Source organism: Thunnus thynnus, chromosome 3 (assembly GCF_963924715.1).
Source record: "Thunnus thynnus chromosome 3, fThuThy2.1, whole genome shotgun sequence".
Lineage (NCBI taxonomy): Eukaryota > Metazoa > Chordata > Actinopteri > Scombriformes > Scombridae > Thunnus > Thunnus thynnus.
In genome coordinates this window covers 11,562,167-11,584,170 of record NC_089519.1, presented here as the reverse complement: position 1 = coordinate 11,584,170, position 22,004 = coordinate 11,562,167, and the positions used below count along the sequence as shown (strand labels likewise).

Here is a 22,004-nt window from a genome sequence, read left to right as displayed (position 1 = left end):
ATCAACTATTTTATCTGACAAACTTAACTATATAATTCCTTCACTTTGCTCCACAAAACTTGAAGCCCGTCTGCTCTGTGACTCTATTTCTGCCAATTTCTCTGGGACTGAGAGGCACACAGCAGATGCTAGTGTTAGACGGGGAAATTATTCCATTTATAACCTGCATGTCAGTGTCAATTTAATGAAACAGACTTGTAGAAATACAGTCAAATTACCCTGGAAAAAAGCATGATTATCATAAACCTTTATTTTAGAGAAAAAGAATGTGCAAACTTCATATTATATCGCACATTTTACCACTTTCCATATTGACATTGTAAACTTATATTAGATAGAGGCATATAGTAACTGTTCACAGCCGCATCAGTGCTCAAGTGCTGTGATGTCCAACATATACACTTACAGTGTAGCATCAGGTCATAGTTGTGGGTGTCGGCTGATTACTATCAGCTGGCTTTTAGGTCAGTGCTGATTCATCCCACGCTCAATACATATTTTGTCAAGGTCAGTTGGTTAAAAAATGAGTATAAAACATAATGGGCAGCATTTGGAAAAAAAGACTAAGACTAAGAGATTTAACGTCTTAAACTCCACCGGGTCGTCGGCAACCCGTTTAAGCCAGTTGTAAGCGGTAGCATCACGCAGTAATGAGTAAAAGTAATTGGCACAATTTGGCCAGTTGGAGATGATTGGAGAGGTTCGGGGACACCAGTGACACCACAAACTAAAAACTCCCTTGCTCCCATAAGGTTAGGCTTGGAGGTCTGGAATTTTATACAGGTTGACAAAATGTAGAAAGTATATGGTGTTCTGTATAGTACTGGCATAAAACCTGTCTTAATTATTGTTAGTAAAATATGACTCATAATAGACACAGACCAAAAACACTTTTTTGAGCCTTATTTGAACTGATGTAGTTTTGTTTATGTTTTAGCCACATGCTAAACAAACACATTTCCAGAAACTAGAAGATGTCACATGTCAAATGAAGCCTAATACATGCATCATGGCCTTACAGTTCTTCTGTTATAAGCTTTCCATTTGGGTGTGCCAAATAGGCAAAAATTCTATAAAAAGGGTGGATGTTAAGGGGTTAAAGAATTTTGGTGGCATTTTACTTTTTCAAAAAGTGATCTCTGGAGATAACCTATACCAGATTTGATGCTTGTGTCATCATTCGAAAGATTTTTCACTTATTGGCTTTGCTAGTACTTGGCCTAAGTACAGTACACATATGGATGCAGTCAAACAGACAACTGACGAACATCCACAGCTGGATTGGGAACATGTAATCTTCATCCCACAAACATACACACTTCCTTCTCTCTATGTGTCTCTGTATTCATCTTTCTGTCTATCTAGATAATCCACTACCCCACCCACTCAAACAGGTAGGTGGTGAGTTCTCAGTTTTGCTGCACTGCTGTGTGGGAGCAACTCCATGTGTACTGTACACCACTCTTCAGAAAGGTAAAAAGTCTCAGCGTCACATACTTTAATATACTTTAACTCACAAACACATATTGCTTGCATTACTGAGATCCTACAGTATATGATCCCAGTTTTACTAACATCAAGTGAGAAACATGTCTCATTTACTTGGAAATATAAGGATCCACTTGTGTTGTGCATTTAACCGCCTGTGTTAAAGTGCTACAGTGTGTTATACCCTAGTGTAATATGCCCTTGTAATCGAAAGGGAAAAGGGTATTTGCACCCACTTGTACATTTAAAACATGTGGACGTCATATAAACAGGTGAATTAGACTTCATTTTGACCTAAATATCAGATGGAGGCTCTTAATTATTTTGTGTATGATTAATTATTTTGTGTATTATGTTATGATAACTTGCATTCATCTTGCTGTATCTGCACGTGTCTATTTATGTTTAGCATGTCAAGAAATAGGCACTCTGGCCTGATTAGTATGCTGAGAGAAAACACCAGTGAGGCTGTTGTAAAGTGGGAAAAAATGATAAGAGGAGGTAATAACAGTGTTTTAGAGTAAAACTTCCATTTTTGCCATTGTCAACTTTTATGGTCAGAACTGTCTAATTGGACCTTGACTCTATGTGTGTGCTGTATACCACATCAGCGTACTGATTAGTAGGCAGGCAGCCTGACATTCAGTATTGTTAGTGACTGTCAGATAACCTCCTAGACTGTTTATACAGTTACCTTTGAGTCCCCTTAATTTTTAATATAATGATGAAATTACATTAATTTTGTATGTTACTTCCTATTTATCTTTAGTTTTAATTATTTAGTTGTATTTAAAATGTGCTATGAATACATTTGACTTGACTAAACTTTCAAGAAACTTTCCTTTTTAATAAAGCTTATAGTTAGGGCTGACCAGGTTTGCCTTGGACCAGCCCCTAGTTATGCTGCCATAGGCCTAGACTGTCGGGGGACTTCCAATGATGTACTGAGCTCCTCTTTCCTCCTCTCCTTCTCCATCTGTACACATTTATGTACCATTAATGCATGTTACTAACTTTGCTTCTTCCCTGGAGTTTTTATGCTGTGGTCCTGCTTGATGCCCACACCTAATAATATTATTATTAGTCATATTTTTATTATTATTATATTTGTTATTGTTATTACTGTTGTTGCTGTGCTTCTCTGTGTCTCTCTGTCACCTGTCCCCCTCCCTCTCTCTCTCTACCCAATCGGTCAAGGCATATTGCCGCCCACCTAGAGCCGGGTTCTGCTCGAGGTTTCTTCCCATGAAGGGGAGTTTTTTCTTGCTGCTGTCGCCGAGTGCTTGCCCATGGGAGAATTTGGTTCTCTGTAAATTAAAGAGTACGGTCTAGACTTGCTCTATGTGAAAGGTACCCTGAGATAACTTCTCTTGTGATTTGGTGCTATATAAATAAATTGAAATTAATTGAAAAAAAAACTAAGCAAATGTGCATAATATGTCCCCTTTAGTCCTTTAGTCCTTAAAGTACTATAAGCAAACACAGAAAAACTGTCTTTGTAGTCAGTCTAAGAAAAACACCATTTGTGAGTGGACAAACCTACAAATGAAATATGTGTGGATGGTTTATGAATGTAATGATTTTGAGATAGAATCAAAATTCATGTATTTTTGTTCTACAGCAGATGTTCATGTGATATTATTCAGTTAGCCACAAGTTATGCCACAAGAAGGTTTTATAACACATCATAAAGAGACTTTTTACAGTTCCCATATCTGTGTGACATACTATCATTTATGGAACTTGAACTTTAACCTGAACCTGAACTTGAACACACACACACACACACACACACACACACACACACACTAGTTACATATTATACATATGAGGGAGAGGTCAGTAACTTTGCAGTTAAGATTATAAATGATATTATGCAGCCGAAACCCTTCCTTTGCTTTCTCCGATCTCCCGCCACCAACATGTTCAACTACATGAGTTCCAGGAGACACTCTCTCAGGTATGATATTTAAACAATTTCTATTTCACTGTAGATATTAGATTTTCTGAAATATCCAATTCTCTATAAGCCATTACTGTAAACATTTACAATACAGATGATATTGTCTTTCTGTCTTCATATACAGTACCAGTCAAAAGTTTGGACACAAAGTGTCAAGTCAATTTTATTTATATAGCGCCAAATCACAAGTTATCTCAGGGGACCTTTCAGATAGAGCAAGTCTAGACCGTACTAGGCATTACACCATGAGAAAGAAATTGGCAACAGCAGCAAGGAAAAACTCCCCTTTAAAGGGCAAGAAACCTCAAACAGCGGGCTCTAGGCCATCTGTCTTAACTGGTGGGGTTTAGAGAGAAAGAGATAGGGGAGAGAGACATACAGAGGAGCAAAGCAACAACAATAATAACAATAACAACAATAATAATAATTGAAATATATTTAATAATAATAGTGGGTGTCAAGCTGGAACAAGGGGGCAGAAGGCGGCCCACAACCAAAGGTCACCTGCAAGACAAGGGGAAGATGCCAAGTTAGTAACATGCATTAATGGTACATGAATCCATACAGATGGAGAGGGGGAGGAGGAGAGACGAGCTCAGTGCATTATAGAAAGTCCTGTGGCAGTCTAGGCCTATAGCAGCATAACTAGGGGCTGGTCCAAGGCGAGCCTGGCAGGCCCTAACCATAAGCTTTATCAAAAAGGAAAAATTTTGAGCCTACTCTTAAATGTAGAGAGGGTGTTTGCCTCTTGGACCCAAACTGGAGGATGGTTCCACAGGAGAGGAGCCTGATAGTTGAAGGCTCTGCCCTCCCATTCTACTTTAAGAGACTGTAGGAACCACTAGTAATTCAATTCAATTTTTTAATTCAGTTTTATTTATACTGCACAAAGCCAGTTATCTCAGGGTTCTTTTCACATAGAGCAGATCTAGATTGTATTCTTTAATTTACAGAGACCCAACATTCCCCCATGAGCAAGCACTTGGCGACAGCGGCAAGGAAAAGCTCCCCGTTAAGCCTGCATTCTGGGAGCACAGAGTTCTAGTGGGGTAATAGGTTATTATGAGCTCTTTGATGGTGCCTGACCATTAAGGACTTTGTAGGTGAGGAGAAGGATTTTAAATTCTATTCTAGATTTCACAGGGAGCCAGTGCAGAGGAGCTGAAATGAGAGAAATATGATCTCTTTTTCTAGTTTTTGTCAGTGCACATGCAGCTGCGTTGTGGACCAGCTGGAGAGTCTCTGGAAACTCGTTAGGGGAGCCTGATTATAAGGAACTGAAATAATCCAGCTTAGAAGTAACAAATGCATGGACTAGTTTTTCTGCATCTCTTTGAGACAGGGTGTGCCTAATTTTTGCAATGTTATATAGGTGAAAAAAGGCAGTCCTTGAAATTTGTTTTATGTGGGACTTAAAGGACATATTCTAATCAAAGATAACTCCCAGGTGCCTTACGGTGGTGCTTGAGGCCAGGGTAATGCCATCTAGATTAGCTATATCATTAGATAATGTGTTTCTAAGGTGTTTAGGGCCAAGCACGATAACTTCAGTTTTGTCTGAGTTTAGTAGTAACTGATTGGTTTCATCTGGCTTCCTTAATAAATGTAATTGAGTATCGTCTGCATAACAATGAACATTTATTGAGTGTTTCCTAATAATATTACCTAAAGGAAGCTTATATAAGGTGAATAGTATTGGTCCAAGCACAGAACCTTGTGGAACTCCATGTCTAACTTTTTTGTATGGAGGATTCATCGTTAACATGTACAAACTGAAATTGATCTGATAAATGGGACTCAAACCAGCTTAATGAAGTTCCTTTAATGCCAATTAAATGTTCCAGTTTCTGTAAATAGGATATGATGGTCAGTGGTGTCAAATGAAGCACTAAGATCTAACAAGACAAGTACAGAGAGAAGTAATTTGTCCGATGCAGTTAGGAAGTAATTTGTAACTTTCATCAGTGCCGTCTCTGTGCTATGATGTGCTCTAAATCCTGACTGAAAATCCTCAAATAAACTATTGTTATGTAGAAAGTGACACAACTGATTGGCAACTGCTTTCTCAAGCATCATCCAGTTAAAAATGAAACAGTTAAACAATAAAATGCCAAGATCAAGAATAGGCTTTTAAAGAAGAGGTTTAATTACAGCCACTTTAAAGGACTGTGGTACATAGCTTGTTAATAAAGACAGGTTGATCATATCTAGTAAAGAAGTGCTAAATAAGGGTAAAACTTCCTTAAGCAGCCTAGTTGGGATGGGGCTAAGAGACAGGTTGATGGTTTAGATGAAGAAATCATTGAAGTTAGTTAGGGAAGGTCAATTTTGGAGAGAAACTGTCTAAATATATGTCAGGTTTTACAGCTGCTTCTAAGGATCCTGTTTTTGGGGATAAATCGGTGCCTGTTGAGGGCAGGAGGTGATGAATTTTGTCTCTCATAGTTAGAATTTTATCATTAAAGAAGCTCATGAAGTTGTTAATACTGAGAGCTATAGGAATACATGGATCAGTAGATTTATGACTCTTTGTCAGCCTGGCCAAAGTACTGAAAAGGAACCTAGGGCTGTTTTTATTCTCCTCTATTAATAATGAGTAATGGGCGGCTCTGGCATTACAGAGGGCCTTCCTATATATTTTAAGACTATCTTGCCACACTAAGCGAGATTATTCCAGTTTGGAGGAATGTCATTTGCTTTCAAATTTTCACAATGTTTGTTTTAATTTGTGGGTTTGGGAGTTATACCATGGAGGTAACCTCTTATGTTTTAATGTCTTCTTTTTTAAAGGGGTGATGGAGTCGAGTGTCATTTGCAGTGAGCTTGCGGCATTATCAACAAGATGATCAATGCAGAAGGGACTAAAGTTAACGTAAGAGTCCTCTGTTGTATTGAGACATGGCATTGAATTCAATGCTGATGGAATCGCCTCCTTAAATTTCAGATTGAATCAGGATAGACATTAGTGAAGACATTTTTGTCTAATGGTGTGTAATCCAGTAATAGGAATTCAAAAGTTATTAAGTAATGGTGTGATAAAATAGGATTCTTGGAGAAACTATTAAATGTTCAATTTCGATGCCATATGTCAGACTGAGGTTGAGGGTGTGGTTAAAACAGTGAGTGGGTTTATTTTTTAAGTTTGTAACCATGCTTTATTGAATCTGCCCACCCATGTCTCCTAAAAATTATGTTTATACTGTTAAATACTGCCAAAGAATTATGTTGGAAGGAGCATTATTGTTGCATAGATTAAAATCACTGACAACTTTTTTCCTGTCCGAACAGTCCTTTGTTCTTCCCTAGGAGTCAGGAGGTGGTTAGTGTGGATGGTGGTTGTACAATGTGCAGGACATTGACACCAGAGACCAGGTTTCTTGTCCTGAATCTCTGTGGATAGGTTTAGGCTACAGAAACACTTTGGTCACAGTTAGGGAAAGATTGTGGTTTAATTGTCACTGTTGACTTTTTCCATATTTAACCAAGACAACAATCTTTCCCTGACCTTCACTGAGTACTTTGAGTTGCCTAAACAAAACTGTAAATTTTCAATCATGTTTAAGTTGCCATGAGCAGATGAAATATGCTGTCTTTTTATTTGCAGATATTTTCATAAAACATTTTCATATAACGTTGATATTCTGCTGATTATACCTATGTACTTTTACTTCAGTAAAATTCTGAATGCAAGACTTTGTCTTTTAGTTGAGTATTTTTACAGTGTGCTACTTTACTTAAGTAAAAACAATTTAATACTTCTTCCACCTCTGTGTCTCCCAGCTATCTGTTCAAATACAGTAGCTTTGAACCAGTCCCCATGCCATAAACTAGCCAGGCTTAAAATGAATCATACACCCTTCAAGCCTAGCACATTCTGTACTTTTATACCGGTATAGTGGCACAGGCCAGTTTACAACAGGAATGTTCAGTCTGCTGTTGTACATGTGTTTCATTCTGTGTTCATCTCAGCCTTCACAGTGTGGAGCTGCCATACAAAGCCTACCGCTACACTGTGTTAACCTGGGAAAAATATTCAGTCATTTTCAGTCAGTCATTGTTCATTGTTATGAATCTTGAGGTGGTGGCTCATTTCCCAGCAAAGTCGTGATTCAATAACATTATTTAATAATTAATTACTGACCCAATTTTCATACTTAAATTGCACTGATGTCTGGCAATAATTGACCAATCTTCAATTTCGAGTGCTGACATTTCACCATACTGAAGCCAATTTTAGGTTTCCATACTTGATAACTGGCTTGTGAACACATCTGCAGGTTGATACTTATCTCTAATGGTTCATTGGCTGTATGGTGCAAAGGTGGATAAAGATGTAACATGTGACTGATTCCTTAATCAAAAGGGTGATGGATTCTATGGAGGAAGACAATGCAAGGTAAGAATCCATAATGTCACTTTTGAGCTTTAAGCATCTCAATTCATATCAATACTATTGTTAATTCATATACTTTCATTTATTTTTTCAACTGGTTGTGCAGATATTATTTAGATCACCTTAAAGTCAACTGAGATTTACACTTCAACTCTACTCTGTACAGACAATCATGCATTCACTCTGACTGAAGTGTATTTATAAGATATATTCAATGGCAGCTCTGATGAATATGGTTTTATCACACAATAGATCCATTTTCAGATCAGCAGAAGAATTTGACTGTTTTAATACTTTTCAGGGTGAATGTGAAAAATCTTGTGTGCGCATTTCATGAAAAAGAATTGTCTGGAATGTCTGCTGGCTCAAAGGACAAGGGCAAAAGGTAAGATCGGGGAATTTCAAATGATATCTAATAAAACAATCAAACAACACTTGCGTTGTGTTGTGGGAATTATTGCTTTTAACAATAGATAAATTCACAGAGAGCATCTGTTTTTTCAGAGTTTTATTGCAATAAACGGAGTTCACATTTGCAAATGCAAATCTTTCAGTTTGTCAGGCTGAGAGAGATGCCTGAATGAGTATCATGAGTACAATGATTATTTGTACATGAAGTTACATGCATCATAACACATCTCACATCCCGCATCGGTCACCCTTATCAGTTGTTTTGTGAATTAATACACAGACGCCCTTTGTCTATTCATAACTCTATCTGCACCTGCATCTGCTGAGTTTTAAAGCTGAAGGCTGAATCACAACTTTGCCTTTGTTAAGATCACTGAGAACTGGCAGTTCATCATGCTCACACAAGAGGAACAACGTCTCACTCTCTGCACTCTGCCATAAGACAGCATAGGCCTAATATAAGACAGTACATATAATCTTAAAACAATAAAAAAAGAGTAAAAATTCCCATAACACAAAGAAATCAATTGGAGAAGTGTATTTTAAAATGTATTAGTTACAATTAAATGTTTTTTTTGCTGAGCATCACTATTAACCAAAAGGAGATATTGAGGTATATATTGGTGTGGCTCCAGATATATGATTTCTACCTGCAATAAATTTGCTAGTGGACAGGGATCAAGTTGTATTTATGTGCCAAAAGGAGGGTTCAAATGTTCAAATTATGTAAATAAATGTTCATGTCAAATAGAAAGTGTTATTATGAAAACATTCCTTGAAATTACGAGTTGCCTTACAGACCGAAGCCACCGCAGTCAACGACCAGTGGACCTGTGAGTGTGAGGTCTGAGCAGTCCATTGAAGTCCCTCTTGTTTTCAAAGGCAAACAGTAAGATGATCTTAATCTACATACTATGACCTTACCGCTCACAAATTCATAATAAGATATTGAATATGGAGATTAGCTCTCTAAGCACACTGTGATCTGTAAACTGTCTTTCAAAGTTACTTAAGCCTAAACTTATGTACTTTTGCTCAAGGATAAATTTTGATGCAATACTTTTACTAACCACTGGTTTAAAGCAATAGTTCAGTATTTGGGGAAATATGGTTATTTGCTTTCTTGGCAAGAGCTAGATGAGAAGATTGATACCAATGTCTCCTGGCTGTGGCTCCATATACTGTGCAGACATGAGAATGATATCAATCTTCTTATTTAACTCTATTATTAGCTACCATACAAGTGGAAAAACTCCACAGGGCACCTTTAAAGTCCCAGTGAAATGGACGTAAGGGTAGCTTTGGATTAAAAAGGCGGATTTCTACCTTTAATCTGCTAGTGGATAGGGGCCAAATTGTATGTAAGTGCCAAAAGGAAGGTTTAAATGTTTAAATTATGTAAGTAAATGTTCATGTCAAATAGAAAGTGTTATTATGAAAACATTTCCTGAAATTGCAAGTTGCCTTCCAGATTGAAGCCACCAGAGTCAACCACCAGTGGATTTGAGAGCTTGAGGTCTGAGCAGTCCATTGAAGTCCCTCTTGTTTTCAAAGGCAAACAGTAAGATGACATTAATCTATATACTGTAACCTTACTTACAAAATGAGCTGTCTAAACACTCTGTAAACTATCTTTCCAAGTTATTTAAGTTATGTACTTTTGTTAAAGTAAAAGGTTTGATGCAATATTTACCACTGGTTTAAAGCGAGATTTCAGTATTTTGAGAAATACACTTATTTGCTTTCTTGAGGGCTTGAGAGCTAGATGAGAAGATCGATACCACTGGTATAGATCTCCTCATTCAACTCTATTATTAGCTACAGTACAAATAGGAAGAGTCCACAGGGTACCTTTAAAGTCCCAGTGAAATGGGCATTATGTCTTTGGATTAGGGAGACTGGTTTCTACCTGTAATAATCTCTTAATGGATTGGGGTCATATTTAAGTGAAGGAGGGTTTAACTGTTGAAATGACTGACTACATGTTCATGTCAGAAAGAAAGAAAATGTTCAAGTCAAATAAGATGTTATTATGAAAACTTCCCCTGAAATTATAAATTGCCTTCCAGATTGAAGCCACCAGAGTCAACCACCAGTGGATTTGAGAGCTTGAGGTCTGAGCGGTCCTATGGAGCCCCTCTTAATTTCAAAGATAAACAGTAAGATGACATTAATCTATATACTGTAACCTTACTTACAAAATGAACTGTCTAAACACTCTGTAAACTATCTTTCCAAGTTATTTAAGTTATGTACTTTTGTTAAAGTAAAAGGTTTGATGCAATATTTACCACTGGTTTAAAGCGAGATTTCAGTATTTTGAGAAATACACTTATTTGCTTTCTTGAGGGCTTGAGAGCTAGATGAGAAGATCGATACCACTGGTATAGATCTCCTCATTCAACTCTATTATTAGCTACAGTACAAATAGGAAGAGTCCACAGGGTACCTTTAAAGTCCCAGTGAAATGGGCATTATGTCTTTGGATTAGGGAGACTGGTTTCTACCTGTAATAATCTCTTAATGGATTGGGGTCATATTTAAGTGAAGGAGGGTTTAACTGTTGAAATGACTGACTACATGTTCATTTCAGAAAGAAAGAAAATGTTCAAGTCAAATAAGGTGTTATTATGAAAACTTCCCCTGAAATTATAAATTGCCTTCCAGATTGAAGCCACCAGAGTCAACCACCAGTGGATTTGAGAGCTTGAGGTCTGAGCAGTCCATTGAAGTCCCTCTTGTTTTCAAAGGCAAACAGTAAGATGACATTAATCTATATACTGTAACCTTACTTACAAAATGAGCTGTCTAAACACTCTGTAAACTATCTTTCCAAGTTATTTAAGTTATGTACTTTTGTTAAAGTAAAAGGTTTGATGCAATATTTACCACTGGTTTAAAGCGAGATTTCAGTATTTTGAGAAATACACTTATTTGCTTTCTTGAGGGCTTGAGAGCTAGATGAGAAGATCGATACCACTGGTATAGATCTCCTCATTCAACTCTATTATTAGCTACAGTACAAATAGGAAGAGTCCACAGGGTACCTTTAAAGTCCCAGTGAAATGGGCATTATGTCTTTGGATTAGGGAGACTGGTTTCTACCTGTAATAATCTCTTAATGGATTGGGGTCATATTTAAGTGAAGGAGGGTTTAACTGTTGAAATGACTGACTACATGTTCATGTCAGAAAGAAAGAAAATGTTCAAGTCAAATAAGATGTTATTATGAAAACTTCCCCTGAAATTATAAATTGCCTTCCAGATTGAAGCCACCAGAGTCAACCACCAGTGGATTTGAGAGCTTGAGGTCTGAGCGGTCCTATGGAGCCCCTCTTAATTTCAAAGATAAACAGTAAGATGACATTAATCTATATACTGTAACCTTACTTACAAAATGAACTGTCTAAACACTCTGTAAACTATCTTTCCAAGTTATTTAAGTTATGTACTTTTGTTAAAGTAAAAGGTTTGATGCAATATTTACCACTGGTTTAAAGCGAGATTTCAGTATTTTGAGAAATACACTTATTTGCTTTCTTGAGGGCTTGAGAGCTAGATGAGAAGATCGATACCACTGGTATAGATCTCCTCATTCAACTCTATTATTAGCTACAGTACAAATAGGAAGAGTCCACAGGGTACCTTTAAAGTCCCAGTGAAATGGGCATTATGTCTTTGGATTAGGGAGACTGGTTTCTACCTGTAATAATCTCTTAATGGATTGGGGTCATATTTAAGTGAAGGAGGGTTTAACTGTTGAAATGACTGACTACATGTTCATGTCAGAAAGAAAGAAAATGTTCAAGTCAAATAAGATGTTATTATGAAAACTTCCCCTGAAATTATAAATTGCCTTCCAGATTGAAGCCACCAGAGTCAACCACCAGTGGATTTGAGAGCTTGAGGTCTGAGCGGTCCTATGGAGCCCCTCTTAATTTCAAAGATAAACAGTAAGATGACATTAATGTATCTACTATTACCTTACTTCCAATCAATAATGAGGTTTTTAATATTGAGGTTGACTTTGTGATCTGTAAACTATCTTTCAAAGTTAATTGAGCCTAAACATATGTACTTTTGCTCACATGTAAGTTGTGATGCAATAGTTTTACTAACCAAGAGTTCAATGGGAAGTAGGCTTACTTGCTTTCTTGCTGAGAGTTAGATGAGAAGATCAATACCACTGTCATTTGTATGATACACATGTAGCTGGAGCTAGCAGGTGATTAGCTTTGCTTAGCACAAAGACTGGAAACCGGTTAGACACAGCTTGACTGGCTTTGTACAAAATCCACCTACCAGCATTTTCTGAAGCTCGGGCACAGTGATGTCTCTGACTGCACCCAACCAAGAAATAATGTGACACTTAAATCCCTGTAAAACTTTAATTTTGTTAAATAGACAGGCTAGCTGTTTCTTGCTGTTTGGCTTCTGTAATGTGATGGATTTCCGAGTGCAAATGAATGTAGAATATCAGATCCTTCAGATTTTATTAGATTGCTCAAAACTTTAGAGGAAAAGGAAAGAGAGGGATTCTGATATTAAAATACTCAAACACACAGGATACACACACACACACACACACACACACACACATATATATATATATATATATATGTGTGTGTGTGTGTGTGTATATTAATTTGATATCTGATTTGCAATAAAATACATTGTTCTTGTATAATTTTCAGGATCAAGATCTATCAATCTATCTATCAAATCTGAATATTAACACAACTCTAGTGTAGAAGCATTTTGCCAGAGCATAGATGTGGATGTCTTTTGTTTTTATTTATATATATATATGCAGTGAAATTATTTGCAGTAACGCTTTTTAAACAATTCACTGATTCTTTTCATTTCTTTCAGATCGAAGACATCAGATATATTGATCAGATATATTTTGATTATGAGACAGACTCTGCAAACGATATAAACCCTGATTCTAGAAACAAAATGCAAGAAAAATATTGGACTTTAATACAGTATGTTTAGTAGTAGCTTCATTTTTATCCCTACAGTTTTAATTTGACCCACTGACTTTCAATTGCATTAATATTTTACTCCTCAACTGATATTTTAACTGCTTTCATCTCTTATTCTTCAAATGATGTTTCTCCTTTTTTAAACCTTTGACTGACACTTCAAACTCTTTCAAGTCTCAGGTCTTTGTGTTTGAAGAACAACAACAACAAAGCTTCTTCCCCTAATTCCTGCAACCTCCACTGTTCATACAAAATATACTCCAACTGCTTTCAGTGCTTACACTTAAAGTGCTTTCAGCACATCCATTTTACAGTAACTACTTGAACTTATTTCAGTATTTGTATTCCTGTTTTTACTTCAGCTGCACTTTGAGCTCTTTTCACCGTTTCCTTTGTTTCAAATACTTCAATGGCAACATTTTGGCAGTGAACACATGTAAGGTTTGTTAGAAGCCTGTTTGTAGCCTCTTCTAGTTTGTATTCAGATATATGTATGAAAAATATTATATGCTACATTTTTGCCTCTAAGGTCTGAAAACCTTGTAATACTTTTGGAAAGTGAATCGAGATTTAGTGAATAGAAGCTGATGATTCCATTTTTTTTTTCAATTGACTTCCTTTCAGAAAAGGCAGCCCATATGGGATGCCCCAACCTTGGGGTGGACATGTGATTTGTCCTATTGACCCACCCAGGTAGTGTATGTTTCCAGCATATAAATATGTCTGATACCACACTATACATCTGTCTGTCTAATTAACTGGAGCATCTGAAAAAGCTGATACATACAGTATGTACTGTGTTATGTCTGTAATGATTTTCAGGTTTAAAGCTCAATGTCCTCCATCTGCTGTGTATCCAGTACTAAGAACTGATCATAGAGGCCCTGATGACGTTATCCATAGCAGGTAAAAATCACATCTTCAAATATTGCACTTACTTATGTCATAACATGATCACATTACTGTTGAATTCGTGTGCTGTAACAGAAAGCACAGTAGATTAATTAATTAAATAATTTTTTTTTTTCTTTGATACATTTAAGCAACTTTGGTGACATTTCCAAGTGCTGAGAGATAATGCGATACCAGACATTGTCAGTAGTGTTTTCATATAAACAATTTGTTGCCACACTTTGACAAAATCTGTCACATGCTGTCTGTCCTCCTCCTAGAGTTCAAAGAAACTATGACATTGAAGTAGAGTAATACAGAAAAGCTCACAGGGACTGCAAAAGCGACTTAAATGATAATATTAAGAGACACAAGTTATTTATTTGTTTGGCTTATAGTAAGGAAGGATTCAAAGCTGCATTAGTTGCATGAAATATTTGTAAATTGTAATCAGTACATTGTACTTGTATAATTTTTCAGGATGAAGGATAAACCTCATACATCTTCTGGATATGTGTCAGACATGTCTGACGTTTCACAGGATAAGTCGTATGATTTCAAAGGCAAACAGTAAGAAGCAAGACTCAGTTACGTTTTTAAAAACAGGCCAATTGTTTGTTCTACACTGTAAGAAATCTCAATCTGTGCTTCAGAATTTAAGTTTTAGATCATTTCTCTTCAGTGATCTGAAAGATGATTAATCCTCAACTCCCAGTTGCAACAGCTATTGTGATCTTCAACATGTATTTTTTCCTGCTATACTTTTACTGCTATACAGTCCAATATCCAGTCTGGAGTCACAGTGGTTTAAAGAGTGGAAGGATTTAAGACACAAACATGTTGAATTTGAAAATTTCACAACACAATCCTTGTAGTTACCATAAGGTGACATTACAGTAGCCTGTTGTTGCTTCTTAATACAGTTAGCCTTGGCTGGAGTAAATGATATCAAGTCCTTTTCGTTCTCAGTCGGGACTATCCAGGGACAGCAGAATCCCACATCTCGTCTGACACATCCAACTACTCTGGATCAAGGGATTCCCAATATGATGAGGAGATGGTTCTGCCTGATGACATGTGAGCCACTTTTTTAATTGCTACATTGTTATTGAGCTAAGAAAGGTGATGAAGAACATGATTGCCATGACATGGCACAAAAATAGAAATGACTTACTAATTACTTAAACATTTGTTACTATTCTTTGTGCACCCTCAAGTAAAGACCATGATTATCTTTCAGATATGATTTTCCACAACTATCCAAAATACATAGAAAACAATAAATTTAAAGACAAACACATTTGCCAACTGCTGCACTTTACTTTTCTGACCGAAAACAGAGAAGAAGAGGTGATTTGTGACATTTGCTGCCAAGCTCCAGCTATGAAGATCTGTCTGACCTGTAACATTTCCTACTGCGAGTATGATGTCCGGCAGCACTACACAGTGAGTGCTCTGCAGAGACACACACTCAGAGATGTGAGTGCTGAAGTCGAGGGTAAACGATGTCAGCACTACCAAGAGCCTCTAGATGTCTTCTGCAGGACTGATCTGATGCCGATCTGCAGCACATGTGCACAGGGAAGTCACAGAGGACACGACATCATCTTGCAGAAGATGCCACATGCAGCAAGACAGGTGCGAACCCCCCACAAAGAAATCTGAAAATTTGTAAATATTGGGAAAATATCTTGTAGTAGTGAAGTGCAGAATTTTTTTTCATACAATTCTATTACAGATGTCTAGAGCTGACGAAAACCAGGTCCCTGGACTACTTGATACAGGTGAGTAAATACTTCAGAGGCACAACAAGTGGTCCCTTATCATTATTATAATTATTATTACAGGCACACTGATGTATTTGAAGTTACAAAGGATGCACAACAGACATTATTAAAGGATCTTTGAAATAAATGTGCCATAGTGAAGCAGACCAATAAGGAAACAAATCTGTTTTTGGTGTGACACATTTATGACCAGCTGTAGTAGAGAAGACACATGTTCAAGCCCAGTAACTAAAATACAGCTGGGTAGTTGTAACCCCGAAAGCTGCTTCTCTGTAAACAAAGAATAAATCATTTTGTTCAGAAAATGTATTTCTACAAATGTGAGTGAGTTGGAAGAAGGTTTATCTAACAGAAAACCTGTGTGATTTATACATCTATTACACAGTGATAAATGGTAGACTTGGTCAAGCCCAGTAACTAAAATGTAGATGTGTAAGTGTATTATGGATTTATCATATTGAATGGATTTTTATGATATAACTGATCCAAATTAAATTAAGTGTCCTTATCAGTGTAATTATAAAGTTCAGTGGCTCCACTATCAGTTACATTCATTTACATTCATTCAGTCACAGAAAGCCACTGACTCAGATTTTAGTGCCACATCATCCCTGACCATAGCACAGAAATGAATGCGATGAGTTCCCCAAACAGGTATCCAAATGTTACATTTGGGAAAAAGAGAACACTGGTATCGGATCAGTTGTCAGTATTAGCAGATAAGTGAGTTGATCTGAGTTGATCAGAATCTGTATTTTGAGATAAGAATTCAGATCAATGCATACTGTATCCCTGAAAGCACAAATTCAATCCGTGCTTGTCCATTTACTATTATTGGTTTTCATTTGTTTGTTTTGTGTTCAGAGAATTTATTTCTTTAATATTTATTATTTCTTTTAATAAGTATTGTAAGAAGGCAAAACAGGCTTTCTTAACAGGAAGCCTTAAGACACAATGTGCCTCTCACACATCCATTCTATGAGCAGAAATTAATGTTATGTGCAGAACTTAATATTTAGCACCTAAGACATACAGTGTCTACATGTGCTCAACCTCTCACAACTAAATAGCCCTCTCCTGATTTAAAATCTGGTAAAGAAATGTGTGATGCTGTATTTGTGCGGTTTATAAATTTTTTCAAAGTGATTTAATTTTAATGACACCGAAACAGACACAAGGGCACAAAAGATTAAATCTAGGAAATGAACTGAATCCTTTTTCAACAGGTTGATTGAAAAAGATTTACAGTATTGTTTCTAAAATTCCCGACAAAGGAAGAGCATGCACTGTTGCCATGGAGAATTGATTAAGAAGCAATAAAGTCAGATATGAAAAAAAGCATTTTTCAATATGATCATGCCATGTTGTAGGATTTAAAATCACTGTACAAGTGGGCCAAATGATTTCTTGTAATGTCTTATGTTTGCCAGTGGTGCCCCCTCCTGGTAAGATCAAGTTCCTGTCAGTAAAGCCAAACTCTGTGATGCTGAGCTGGGGATGCCCAGCAGGACTAGAGGGACCTAAGAGCTTCAGAGTAGAGTGGAGATCTTCTAAGAGGGAGGAAGATTATATAATCATCAAAGATTTTCTTAGAATTGAAATAAACAACCTTCAACCAGGACAACAATATTTGTTCAGAGTGGCCACAGAGGACGAGGATGGCAAATTGAGTGAATGGGTCAAAGAATCTGTTTTCACAGGTAAGACATTTCATATTCCTCTCACTGCAGTGTGTTCACAGTTTACTTAATGAACAGAGCATTTTTATTTGAAAGAACTGCTTTTTTGCAGCGGTACCAGCTCCTCGACACTTAACAAAAGAGCATACAGAGGCCAGGGCTGTGTCCTTGAAATGGACCATGGGAGACAAAATGGAGCAAATTCCACATCGATTCCTTATAACTGTCACAAGTCCGGGGAAAGAGCCGCAGGGAATACACTCCGTAGACTGCTACAAGATGTTCTCTGACTTAGAGCCAGACACAGAGTATACCATCTCTGTCTCAACAGTGCTCAACAACCAGTACAGTAAGCCAGTCTCCACAACTATACAAACAGGTGAGAAGTTACATTGCCTGCTTAAAAAAAAAATCAATCAAACATATCAACCATACTATTTACTGTAGTTACAGCCAAAAGGAAATATTGGCACAAACACAACTGGTAGCCTTCTCTCTCTCTCTCTCTTTCCCTATATATATATATACATACAAATACTGTATATTTTATATGAAAAAATACTTGCTATATTAAAAGCAACTTTTCTATGATAAGTAAGGGTGGGATTTATTCAAGTAACTATGATAAGTGTATGATAAACGAACTGAGTAGAGATAAAACAAAGGGGTAAGCAAGTGATTTAGTGTTGAACTTCCATTAAGTCTGCTGTTAAACGCAGGTGGTGGGTTGGGTGGATGGTTAGATAAATAGATGGCAAAAAGTTAGACCTTGCTGCAGGAGACCACTGTTTGCTTCCTGCCTCCAACCACGTTTCAAGTAATCATTTTAACCCAAACCATGATCTTTCTCTAACCCTAACCAAGTGGTTTTTGTGCCTAAACCTAACCAGACCTTAAAAACAGCGTTGTCACGTCATTAAACATAATTATTTTTTAACAGTGATTTATAATGTTTGGTGCAGGCAAAAAAGATACTTTCAATTTAAATTTCACGAACTGCCGTGACACTGAACATTAAAAAATGTGTCTAATAATGACACAGATGGGTTTACATTGGACTTAGTTGAAAGCCTGGTGCGTCTCATACTGACGCTAAAGGATGCCTTGTGTGTCAGTATCAAACACTGAGGGGCGTGACATAGTGGTGTTATTTGACGACCTGGGAATGAGAACGAGTTGGAGTGGGCCATTTACACTCCTCTACTTCCTCCTCGTGATGACATTAGATTGTCATCAGACTTCAGATTGTCCGTTCTGTAGCCTTTGTTGCTAAGGTTGTTCCATGGATTGTTCACTCATGTAAGAAGTGATATGTATGGATATATCTGAGAAGTTTCCATTTTGAGAAAAGAATGAAGTGAAATCCTACTGCTACTGTCTGTTGGTGGAAGCTGGTGGAAGTCTGCCGAGGGGCATCTTCCCGAAGCTGTCCAATCAAAACAGAGGGGGCTCATTGGGAGGGGGTCCTTAAAGACACAGGATCTAAAACAGCCTGTTTCAGACAGAGGCTGAACTGAGAGCTGTATAAAGGTTCAGTATAAGAAAAATAAGGAGTTTTTTAAAACTGTAAATCATGCAAAGATATTCCAATAGCACCCCAGAATACAGATATAGACCTTGAAATGTGCACAATACTCTCCCTTTAAAAGTTTTTCTCCAAGCTCAAGCAAATATAACCCCTAATCATCAGGGGTTATCACAGGCTAGTGATCGCAGGCTGAGTAGAATCTCCGTATGATGAATGAATTGATCTTCATGTCTAAAACTGTGTGGTCTCTTCATGTTGATTCACAGATCCATGTCTCATGGAGGTGCTTTCAAAAATCGGACTTGAAGATCAGTATGACAACAAGCTCACACTAAGCACGGTCCTGGAGATGAATCAAAATGATACATCAGAGAACGATCTTGAAACTGCAAAGTCACTTCCCGAGGCCTTTTTGAAAAAACTTATGATGCTGAATGCAAATGCTAGAAGTGTCAAATGTGTGTCCCATGATGTGGACTCAGATAAGAGCAATGCCATCAATCCATTGGACCTGATAACAGCACTGTTTCTCTGTTCAGATAGCTTTCTGCACCAGAACATAGTTCTGAAAATGTCACTCTGCCAGTTTGCTGTACCGCTCTTGCTGCCCAACAATGAAACAGGAGAAATCACAATGATGCTGTGGGCTATGCGTGAAATTGTCCAAACCTTCAGACCCTCCAAAGAGGCATTCAGAAAGTTGAGTTGTGAAGAAAGACTTGTGCTCTCTGATATTCCTTTGGTGTCATTTGTCAGGCTGGGGAAGATGGTCTCATCCAAGTCTCAGATACTGAATGGACTGCTTAGCGACAATCAGCAGCAACATGACAGATTTTTTCATCGTCACATGGCATTTGGTGATGTCCCCAGGAGAATTTCAGACGGGCTGGTTGAAATCAGCTGGTATCTCCCATGCGGGAACAGGAACATAGACAAATTCACTGAGCCAGTGGCCATCACCAACCTCAGGGGAGACATCAGGGCTTTTGACAAGCAGTTCTCATTCCTCTGTCAGACATCTGCAGCTGTTTACATCTTCTGTGATGAATCAGAAGCGGATTCCTTCAACAGTTTGGAAGGAAGAGATGTGAAAGGAAAAGTCTTTTTGATTAGCAGCAAAAAGGGGAAAAACTTTACACTCAAAATAATGACTTTGAAACCAAGCTTAAAGACAACTAATCTGAGTCAGAAGAAAAAGACGGACACAGAGCTGATAAAAGCCATCCAGGAATCTATCTCTAAGATTCTAGAAAAATGTCCAGACAAAGTGCAGCTGGCAAATCTGGCCGACAGAGCTCACTGCAGTGGGATCCTGGTTGATGAGGATACTGATGAATGTCAGAGTGCCAGGAAGAATGCAAATAAAATCACCACGCATATCGCTAACATCCCCAAATTCAAAGACAAACAACTGCCTAGCCAGGGACACATCTGGAAAGCTCTTTCGTGGCTGGAAAATGAGTGGTGGAGACTGCGAAAAGTTGGCAATCAGAACATTGAGGACTACCGCAAATCACTGAAAACAAAAGAAAAAGACCTTAGAAGGAAACAACAAAGATTTGAGATGACAGCTGCAATGTCAGACTTCTTTCACGGGGTGGTCACCTCAGAAGTGCAACGTTACTATTTCCTCAAATGGCTTGAAATAGATTTGGACAATCTGTTCCGGCACCAGCTGTCAGCTCTGCGGGAGCGTTACAAAGAGCAATGCCAGAAATTTCCCCAAGAAAAAGAACAAATTGCAGAGATCGACAAGCAAATGTCTGCTTGTTCTTTACACCTGGAACACTTTTTCCGAGAGTGTGGGCAGCTATATGAATGTGCCAGTTACCTGCCAGAATACAGTCGTCAAAGAAAAACCATGGATCAACTACCTGCACTGTGTGCTCAGATGCTGCTGGATGGTTTCCCTGTGGAGCTTGTTGATGGAGATGCAGCAAACATCCCGATGAAGTGGATCAAGGAGGTCCTAACTGAACTTCACTACATTATGAATTCCAACAGTAAACTCAAGGTCATTACAGTCATCGGAGCTGAAAACTCAGGAAAATCAACTCTGCTCAACACCATGTTTGGGGTCAGGTTTTCCACTAGCAGAGGTTGCACCAGAGGAGCTTTCATCCAGCTGATCAATGTCAGTAAAGACGTCAGGAAGGAACTGGGGTGTGACTGCATCCTGATCATCGACACCGAGGGACTGAAACCACATCAGATGGCTCAAGATGATCATAGCCATGAGCGTGACAGGGAAGTGGCAAGCCTCGCTGTGGCGCTTAGTGACGCCACTATTGTCAGTGTTTGCATGGACAACTCCAGAGAGAAAGAGGTCTTGGAGATTGTGCAGCACGCTTTCACAAGGCTGAAGGATGTGGACAAGAAGCCACTGTGTCATTTTGTGCATATTAACATGTCTGACATGCCTCCTGCAGAGAGGAAGAAGAGAGATAAGGAGTTAGTGGAACAGCTCAATGAAATGATCCGGAGGGACACTAATTTGATGAAGGCCAACATCATGAAGATCTCAGATGTGATGGAGTTCAATCCAGACTTTTGCAGCTGGTATGTTCCTCCCCTTTGGGATGGGATACTGCCAATGGCTCCTTTCAGTGTTGACTACAGTGAGACTGTGCATGCTTTCAAAAAACAGCTGATAGGGGACCTCAAAAAGTGTCAAGAAAGAGGTGATCTGACAGATTTTGTCGGGAGGTTAGAAAGCTTCTGGAAAGCTCTATGAGAAATGTAGATTCATCTGAGGAAAAAGGCAGGAGAGTGATGTGAACACAGAAAGGGGGAAGCAGAATAATTTCATAACAGAAGTAAGTTTTGGTTTCATATAAATCAATAAATAATTCAGTAAAATGAAATCCAGGTCATTT

At 37.9% G+C, this 22,004-nt stretch overlaps 1 protein-coding gene across 4 annotated transcripts; it reads left to right on the top strand.

Moving 5' to 3' along the window:
- The first annotated feature begins 3,323 nt into the window (after nucleotides 1–3,323).
- Nucleotides 3,324–21,864, top strand: LOC137179483 (up-regulator of cell proliferation-like). 4 transcript variants are annotated; one of them, XM_067584162.1, is made up of 19 exons: nucleotides 3,324–3,448; nucleotides 6,242–6,323; nucleotides 7,729–7,847; nucleotides 8,146–8,229; nucleotides 9,055–9,144; nucleotides 9,727–9,816; nucleotides 10,325–10,414; nucleotides 10,923–11,012; nucleotides 11,521–11,610; nucleotides 12,119–12,208; nucleotides 13,868–13,936; nucleotides 14,066–14,149; nucleotides 14,615–14,704; nucleotides 15,104–15,211; nucleotides 15,475–15,772; nucleotides 15,873–15,918; nucleotides 17,352–17,621; nucleotides 17,713–17,979; nucleotides 19,395–21,864. In XM_067584162.1, exons 3-19 carry the CDS (start codon nucleotides 7,819–7,821, stop codon nucleotides 21,860–21,862), a joined length of 4,353 nt encoding a protein of 1,450 aa, XP_067440263.1. In that variant the 5' UTR covers nucleotides 3,324–3,448; nucleotides 6,242–6,323; nucleotides 7,729–7,818; the 3' UTR covers nucleotides 21,863–21,864. The 4 variants fall into 4 exon arrangements, with proteins under 4 accessions (XP_067440263.1, XP_067440265.1, XP_067440266.1 ...); XM_067584164.1 differs by lacking the exon at nucleotides 9,727–9,816; XM_067584165.1 differs by lacking the exon at nucleotides 11,521–11,610.
- Nucleotides 21,865–22,004: the final 140 nt, after the last annotated feature.

Coding starts and splice junctions, on each gene's coding strand:
- LOC137179483 (XM_067584162.1), top strand. CDS start 7,819: ATGGATTCTATGGAGGAAGACAATGCAAG. Junction 7,848..8,145: donor ATGGAGGAAGACAATGCAAG/GTAAGAATCCAT, acceptor AATACTTTTCAG/GGTGAATGTGAAAAATCTTG. Junction 9,145..9,726: donor CTTGTTTTCAAAGGCAAACA/GTAAGATGATCT, acceptor GTTGCCTTCCAG/ATTGAAGCCACCAGAGTCAA.